General features: G+C 36.4%; 1 protein-coding gene across 1 annotated transcript; it reads right to left on the minus strand.

Moving 5' to 3' along the window:
- Positions 1 to 7,916: 7,916 nt before the first annotated feature.
- LOC114042619 (olfactory receptor 5B12-like) lies at positions 7,917 to 8,861 on the minus strand. Its single transcript, XM_027861307.1, has one exon. The coding sequence runs from the start codon at positions 8,859 to 8,861 to the stop codon at positions 7,917 to 7,919; it is 945 nt and encodes a 314-aa protein (XP_027717108.1).
- Between the last annotated feature and the right edge of the window lie 546 nt (positions 8,862 to 9,407).

Here is a 9,407-nt window from a genome sequence, read left to right on the forward strand (position 1 = left end):
AGGGCCATGAGCTCCCTAGGCAACAACCTGAAGGAGCCACCACATGGACAACAGGAAAATAGGCAGGGGATGAGACAAGTCCCTTAGAGCCCAGGCCCAGTGCCTTTAACAGTGCAGCTTCCATTTATTTGCTTCTTTGAAGAAAAATGTCTGATGAAGGAGGGATGATGTAGCCATAAATTTAGGGGTTAAATAGGTGATGACGATGATGCAAGAAAAAAGAAAAAGAAACAAAAGAGATTTAGAGAATCCTTTAAAAAAACAGAAAGAATTTCAAAAGCAACAACCAATAGTAGTTTCACTATTTCCTAATGTAATAAACATTTTAAATCTGTACACAAGGAAAATTAATAACTTCATGGAGATTTATTCCATTCCTTGTGTAGTGAAATGATGAAATCTATCACTGCTTATTCAGTTCATAATAAAAATAATGTAAATTTAAAAAGAGGAAACATCTACCTGCATATATTCTGTGTAGTCTTCAGTTTTCAGTATTGTCTTCACTCATTTCTGACTCTTCATGACACCATTTGCAATTTTCTGGGCAAAAGTACTGGAGTGATTTCCTATGTCCTTCTCCAGCTGATTTTACAGATGAGGATACTGAGTCAAATAGGACTGCGTGACTCATCCACAGTCAAAGAACAAGTAAATTTCTCAAACTGAATTTGAACTCAGGTTTTTCCAACTCCAATCCCAGCACTCTATTCACTGATCCACATGGCTGCCATGTTCCCAGTAGCCAGTCCCCCAATATATTAGTTATGTGCCAGGTTGAAGATGATGATATAGTACAGTTTATTCTCTCTAGTCCTCTGCAATTCTTTAGTAGTTTCCCTGATCCAACCAACCAAGCCTCAGAGACAGCCACTGCCCCTACTGGAAATAATCTCCAAATTCTCTAACTATGCCTTGAAGTGATAGGTCAGTTTATTCTAAGTTTATTCAGTCAATAAATCCTAATTCTAGCAGCTCAGATTAAAATTTCATCAGTTGAAGGGCCATTCAAATTTCCTTCATTTCACCCTTTGCCTATAGCACCCTGGCTTCTACAGATCATCCTTAAGAGTTAAGTTAAAACATTCAATTTCAGAATCATAAACTCTCAGATGTAGAAGAGCCCTCAAAGTACATTGAATCTGCCCCATACCACAAAAAGAATTCTTTTTCCTATGTGCTGGAGATAATATGGAGAGAATCAGTTATCCACTGTCAGTCAAATCATAGTGTAATGAGAAGACATTGCAAACCAAAGCAAAAAAGGTTGGGGAGAATATTAACAGCTTCCAGATAGCACTAAATGATTATCATCCACAAGTCACTTAATAGAAGTATTAGGTTACACACACAGAGTCACATAATTAGCAAGTGAAATAGGCACATGGGAAATTTCCAGGCCTCTCCTTTCTTCTCCTTTCTGCTGTGAGAGCTGACCTAAAGGTTCCTCAAAAACATGAATTAAAAATTTCTTAACTTCAAAAACTCTCATGCACTGAGGGCTGGAGTTATGACAAATGGGTCAAAACACTTAAACTCCTATAAACTGTAGATCAATGTTGGAACTGCATATTAAGTCATGGGAAAGTTTCAAGGTTATGATGCTTCCAAAGTCAGGAAGAAAATGGAAAATATAGCACCTATATAGTATGGAGAATAAACAGGTTGTGGGCCTTGTAGAATTTGTGTACTAGGAAAATACAAATGCAGAGAAAATACTATCATAGGTGTATTATTTAATTAAAAGGATTAGTCTAATGATGATATTGCCCCCTGTAAATTTTAATGAAGGCAATACTGACATCTTTGTTCCTCAATCTATAGATGAGAGGGTTCAACACCAAGTTGACCATGATGTGGAACATTGATATCATGTTCTCTGTAGCCATGGAATGACTAGAACAGGGCTATAAATACAGGAGGATTCCTGTCCCATGGAATGTGGTCATTGCTGTGAGGTGGGAAACATAGATGAAGAAGCCTTGCTGGTAACTTTCAGCAGGACAGATTCTTGTGATAATTTTGAAGATGTATAAGGACTCTAGTAAGATCACTAAATGAGGTGTGTGTGTGGGGGGGTAACATTGGTTTATCCAATATATGAAACCAGCTCAGTGTCTCAGAATAGGAAAGAGACTCAAGTGCAGGAAAGGCACAGAAAAAGTGATTGGCCATACTGAAACTACAGAAATCAAAAGTGAAGAAATTGTCTCTGTAAATGGAGGAGTTCAGAAGGCCACAAACATAGGGACCAATAGCCTACCTAGAAATTATACTAGATGTTATGGAAGTGTTTTAATGGAGGGTCTTATATGAAGTTATATTTAGATCATTGCCTAGGAGCAAATTTGGGGAAGTGAAAAAGTTCCCAAGAAATAAAACAACTGTACCATGAATCCATTGTAGTAGATGGGCATGAAGAACCCAGCCATCATTCCTGCAGTAATGGCTGAAGAGTAGCTAAAATCCATGAAGAATCTTAATATGCAAAAAATACATATGTTTTTGGTGGTGCTGGTCCCAGGATATAAAGACTGGCACAGGGAGCTGAGGTGTATTCAAAACACATTACCTAAGCAGGACAAGCTTTGGTGTTGGAGCTCTTTCTGGATCTAATGATTGGAAAAAGAGAACGAGATGCTAAGATTTTCTAGGTGGACGGTGGTCCTTGAACCTTCCTCCTCACACCCTGAACCTTGATCCAGCTAAGAATGCAAAGTTCCACTCTGTTTTTCTCCCCATTTCTTCCTTCATTCTAGGGGACCTCAACATACAAATTAATACTCCCTCAACTACTATAAATCTCACACTTCTCAACTTACTTATCTCCCATGACCAAATCCTGCAATTTGCTTCATTGTCAGACAAAAATAGACTTACTCTTGATCTTGTGAGCACCTACAAATGCTCCATGTTCATGGCCACCAAAACCACCTTATGTAATTCCAATGTGTCATTCTACCTCTCTTTCTGACTTACAATGTCAAACTTTGTTCTTTATCCATGCCATGAGAAACGATCCCTTGATACTTTCATGACCCTGTTCTCTGTGTGGATCCTAGTCATCACTGCGAGAGCAAAGGATGAAAAGTAAATAGTTTCCTTGATTGAAAATGGAAGGCCCTTTGATTAACTGTAGAGCTACTCAAAAAGACCTAACAAGATACGATTGGGCCTTCTGGTACCTCTTATTTCAATTACACTCTAGTACTGTGACTCCTTAGCTCTTGTCTGATGAGGGGCAATGACCTAAGTAGAAAGCCTAAGGGCTTTAAATCTGCTTCTCAGGCCATGGAGCCACAAGAAAAATACCTTGGATGGAACTCTGAGTTGGATTTTTTTTTCTCTTTTCTGTTCCTAGGAAGTGAAATGTTTGACCTTGGAAGTTTCAAAGGTTAGAAGAGTAAACTATAGGAATGGTAGGCAAAGTTTATGCCAGACTTTATAGCCATTTCAACACTGACAATCTCAGAGCCAAGGAACAACTTCTTAGGGTAACCTTTAAGAGTACATCACAACATAAAAGAGATAAAAGTTCATTTTATATTCATCTTCTGTCTAGTTGTGAACTTGATGGATGAATGCTATGTAGGAAGTGAGCTAAATTTTGAGCCAACTCTTTCCAGAAATTGAGGTAGTGCAGAGTGGATTATACCCCAAAGGGACTTGGGAATATATTCATATATTATTTTTTGTAAACTAAGGCACAAAACAAATGGGACCTGGATCCTCTTTCCACAAGAGAAGAAAAGTGGAGGGTGAATAGGCCAGCCCTATGGGACCCAAGTCCCTCTTTGCACATGGGAAGAAAACCAGAGGAAGATCATGCTGATAAAAGTCAAGAGTGATCTTTATTAAGCAGGTACAGACATGCATGTGGAGCAGACAGCCTAATACTAGAATAACTCTGGGAGAGCAAGGAGCGCTTTAATAGTTTTCTAACAAAGGAAGGCAGAATATTGACTGATCCCAGCAGGGAACAGGTCCTATTATGGGTTAAAATTTCCAGGCAGGAGTGGTGGAGAGCAGGGGCACTGACATCTTGGTACATTGAATAGTAAACGAGATAAGCACTATGACTCAGAGAGTCCAAGGTTTGAGTACAGACAACAAAATGAGCAGGTGGTCTCCTAGAGTCCAAGGCTAGCTGATAACTCAGGGGGTGCCCAAAGGATCTTTTGAGCCAAGCTAGTTTTAGGGTCACTAATTCTGTGCTTCCAACTGGGCTTAGACTTGGTCACTGCAAATAATTGTGGCATTGTCAAGCCAGTCTGTATCCTGATTGGTCACATTAGTCCCATACCACTCCCTTTGGTTACCTGGATAATTGTGGAGGTCAAGCATAGCAAAGTAGTTAGCATATTCATTTTCACATTTTCTTGCCATATATTAGAAGGAAATATTTCTTTGGGATACCTGATCAATGATAAATAGAACTAGGGCACTAGTCACAGGTTCAAAACAAGGTTTAATGGTTATAATTTCATTCATCATTAATGGGCATAGAAGCTTTGGATTGATACCATATTCTGAGAAGAAAAGAAAAGGTGTGTCCCAAAGATGGTCCAATTGGTCAGAAAAATTCATTGAATCCTTCTCCTAAATAAGAAATGTCCTATGTGCTAGTAAAGGATAGATGTTATTACCACATAAGGTGTTCCATTTACACTAAATACACAAGCTTATTGATTTTGTATAGATATTGAGATTTTAATAATAACATACAACATTTTAATAATAACATATAAGACTTTCTACTGTGCCACAATATAAAAAGAGGAAAGAAAACATTTCAACTAAATAGCAGAACATAGATTGAGTATTCAATGCAAAACCATGAATTTTCATTTCAGAATGTTTGCTTAAAGAAAAACCCTAAGCAATAAATACAAAACATTGTTTTCAAGGCTAACCTGCTTTTCTGTGCTTCCTTCAATATTTTCTTTTGTTGTGTGCTATTCGCTTTTTTTTCCTTTCCCTTCCCAGCCCACCTTACAGAAGGCTACTATTATATACACATACACACATATTTATATATACATATGTGTGTGTGTCTGTTTGTGTAAAACCATACTATACATCTATCTATTCATTCTTTCTCTGGTGGTGGTTAGCATATTCCTTCATACTTCCTTTGTAGTTTGTTTAATGATTTATGGTAATAAACATGAATTAGTCACTCAAAGTTGTTTTTCGGGCACTATTTGTTACTGTGTGCAATGTTTTCTTTGTGTGTTTGTTTGTTTGTTTTAATATGAGGTAATTGAGGTTAAGTGACTTGCCTAGAGTCACACAGCTAGTGAGTGTTATGTGTCTGAAGCCAGATTTGAACTAAGATCCTCCTGACTCCAGGGCCAGTTTTCTATTCACTGTGCCTCCTAGCTGCTCCTACAATGTTTTCTTGGTACTGTACATTTCACTTTTCACTATTTCATGTAAGTCTTTCCACGTTTTTTTTTTTTCTAAATCAACCAGTTCATCATTTCTTTTAGCATAGTAATATTTCATCACAGTCATGTACCACAACTTCCTTAGCCATTCCCCAACTGAAGGGCATCTATCGTTTTAGCCAATGTGATAGGCATAAGATAATATCTCAAAATTGTTTTAATTTCCATTTCTAATAAACAATGACTTAGAGCATTCTTTCATACGACTATGCATAGTTTTGATTTCTTCATTGGAAAAATACCTGTTCATAACTTTTGACCATATATCAATTACAAAATGATTTCTATAATTATAAATTTGACAAAGTTTCCTATATATTTAAGAAATGAGACCTTTATCTGAAAGACTTTCTATGAAAAGTTTTTTCCCAATTTTTTGGCTTTGCTTCTAATCTTGACTGCAGTGATTTTATTTGTACGCAACTTTTTTAATACAATCAAAATTATCCATTTAATACATTGCAATGTTATCTCTTCCTTATTCATAAATTCTTCTCCTATACATAAGTCTGATAGGTAATATGTTTGTCATCTTTTTAATTTTCTTGTGATATATCCCTTTATATGTAGGTCATGTATCTATTTGGACATTATCTAAGTAAATGGTTTAAGATACTAGTCTATGCCTGCCTTTGCATTTTTTCATTGCTGTCTTTGAAATTCTTGATTTTCTGTTCTTCTAAATGATTTTTGTTATTATTTTTTCTAACTCAATATAACAACTGTTAGTAATTTGTTTGGAATGCTATCGAATAAATAAGTAGATTAGGTGCACTTTTTTGTTATTATTATATTGGCTTTGTCCATCCATTAAAAGTGATATTTTTTTCCAGTGATGTAAATCAGTCTTTATTGGTATGAAGAGTAAGTTGTATAATTATGTGCCTGTAGTTCCTGTGTCTATTTTGACATATATACTCTCAGGTATGTTATATTATCTACAATTGTTTTAAATGGAGTATCTTTTTCTATGTCTTCTCCCAGGGCTTTGTTGATGATGTCTAACAATGCTGATGATTCATGTGGATTCATTTTATATCCTATGACCTTGCTAAAATTGTTAATTGGTTCAACTAACTTTTTAGTTATATGTAGCATTTTCCAGATATATCGTCATATAATCTGCAAAATTAGATAGTTTCTTAACTCATTTTTGACTCTGATTTCTTTAATTAATTTTTTTCCTCTCATTGCTATTGCTAGAATTTCTGAAAACAATACCAATTAATGTCAGTGACACATCATGTAGTTTCTCTTATCTTTTTAATTAAATCTATTTTAGCTTTAACTTTGTCTGAGATTATGATTGCTACCCCTACTTTTTTGTACATCAGCTGAAGCATAATAAATTCTACTCTAACCCTTTGTTTTAACTCTGTATCTCTCTCTTTTTTTATTGTGTTTCTTGTGAGCAAAATATTGTCAATTTCAGATTTTTCATCCATTCTATTATCCAATTCCATTTTATGGGAGAATTCATCCCATTCATATTCAAAGTAATTACTATTTATGAATTTCCTTCTTCTTACTTTTCCTTATTATCTTTCTCCCCTATTTGCCCTATCCTGCTTCATGGGTCTAATTTACATCTAACCACTTCCTGGCCCACCTATTCCTTAATCTGCTTGTCTAAGAATTTCTCCCTTATCTTCTCCTACCACCCTCCACCTTAATCCACCTACTCTCCACAAAAGTCCCTCCCTTTTCTATTCCCTCACCTTATCATTTCTTTATAGATTTAGAAGATTTTATACCATTCTTGATGCATATGTTGTTCTATCTTTAACCCATTTCTGATGGAGTTACCTCTAGCACTACTAGCACTCCATCCCCACTTGCTTCTTCTGTATCAGTTCTTCCTTTCACACATCATTCTTATGAGATAATCGCTCTTTCTGACCTCTCCCTAACTATTTTTGCTTCTTAGAATCACCCCATCATACTTAGCTCAGCTGCAGACTTTGTTTCAAATTATCCAAGTAATGATGAGGTCTTAGGCACACTGATAACATTTTCACATATAATAAGTAAACTCACTGGACTTTTCAGTAAAACATTGAGATAAGTAACACAATGATAATGACAACCCCTGCCCAAGTCACTTAACAATAGCTCACACAGATTCACATGAAAAGAAAATGGCAGAACCATATAGGCTCATAACTTTGGCGGTAAAGCAATTTTGTAAAAACCCCTGTGAAAAGATTAACTAATGTTTGAACTTCAAAAGTGTCCTCAAATGAGAGTTCAAGTGTAAAACATCCTGATTCTCCAAATTTCTAAAAAAAAAAATGATAGGATCAGATACAGGAAGCCAATGAGGAGAAATGTTTTTGAAATTCAGGATGGGAAGACAGAAGTTACTGCCTATGGTGAATAAATAATAAAGGAATTGTCAGTCTAGGAAAGGATGTACATTAAAGTACATATCATGGAAGAAAAATGTTTGAATACTTTTCTCCTTAATTAAAAAAAGATGCCTAATGAAGACTTTGCTTTATTCACAATTTTCCTTAATGAACTCATGACTTCCTTATTCCTCAGACTATAGACCAAAGGATTCAACATAGGAATAACCATGGTGTAGAACACTGAAGCCATTTTGTCTGTGTCCATGTTATGCCTAGAGCTGGTGTGTAAATACGTGAAGATTGCTGTCCCATAGAAAATGGACACAGCTGTGAGGTGGCTTGCACAGGTAGAGAAGGCTTTCTGGCGGCCCTCAGATGAGCACATCCTCAAAATGGCATTGAAAATTAAAAAGTAGGATTTCAAGATGAAAAAAAGGGCAAAAGATGAATGGAATACTACAGCAAAAAAGACAACCAATTGATTGATATATGAGACTGAGGAGGAGAGAACGAAGAGGGGTGGAATGTCACAGAAAAAGTGATGGATCACCTTGGAACTGCAAAAGTTGAGCCTGAAAGTGTTTCCTGTGAGAGTGGAAGAATTCAGAAAACCACAAATGTAGCAACCAATGGCCAGATGAGCACAAACCCTAGATGTCATTGTTGTGTTGTAATGTAGGGGCTTACACACGGCCACCTGGCGATCATAGGCCATAGCAGCCAGCAGATAACTTTCAATTGTGGCAAAGCACATAAAGAAGTATAATTGTGTAGCACATCCACCATAGGAGATACTTTTGTCTCCTGAGAGGAATCCAGCCATCACTTTAGGAGTAATGGCTGAAGAGTAGCCCAAATCTGCCAGAGAGAGGTTACTGAGGAAAAAGTACATGGGTGTGTGCAAATGAGAGTCCCATGATATCAGGAATAGCAGACTCAGGTTCCCCACCAGAGTGATGACATAGATAATTGTGAATATTATGAAGAGGGGGACCTGAAGTTCAGGGGAATCTGTTAATCCCACAAGGATGAACTCCTCCACCTTTGAACAATTCTCCATCAATGCCTTCTAGAGATTTGGATGATTCACCTGTAATGACAGAAATGCAACAAGCAGAATAAATCATGGTGCTTATCATTCTTTTTTGAGCGATAGAGAATCATATTTCATATATGAAATTTAAAAATTTTTATATAAATATTGTGGGGTTTTGATGTATGACAAATTAACATCATATTAATATTGCAATTACAATTTTCAGCACACATCATAGTAAGTCCCCTTATATTCATTAAAATAATTACTGAACAAGTGCTCCCATAGCTCCCATAACCTCCACCTTTACTCAGCATCAGTAACATGTTGTGACCACACCATTGAATTAATTATTCCTCCAATTCCATGACCCAGAACCACAAAATTCCTCTTTTGAACATACCCTACTCCCTTTCCATTACATATTGTGCCTTACCCTTCCTCTTCTCAGATTTACTCATTACCATAAACACCAGGTCCTACATCCATACCATGTTTCCAATTTTATTTCTTCTACTTTGGCCTCACTCTTTCCCTTCACAGGGCTGAACTGTTCATTGACTGCTTCAA

This window comes from Vombatus ursinus, unplaced genomic scaffold (assembly GCF_900497805.2).
Source record: "Vombatus ursinus unplaced genomic scaffold, bare-nosed wombat genome assembly UNPS02014662.1, whole genome shotgun sequence".
Taxonomy (NCBI): Eukaryota; Metazoa; Chordata; class Mammalia; order Diprotodontia; family Vombatidae; genus Vombatus; species Vombatus ursinus.

What these genes read in the sequence shown, in the direction of transcription:
- LOC114042619 (XM_027861307.1), bottom strand. Translation starts at nt 8,861, where the DNA reads ATGGAGAATTGTTCAAAGGTGGAGGAGTTCATCCTTGTGGGATTAACA.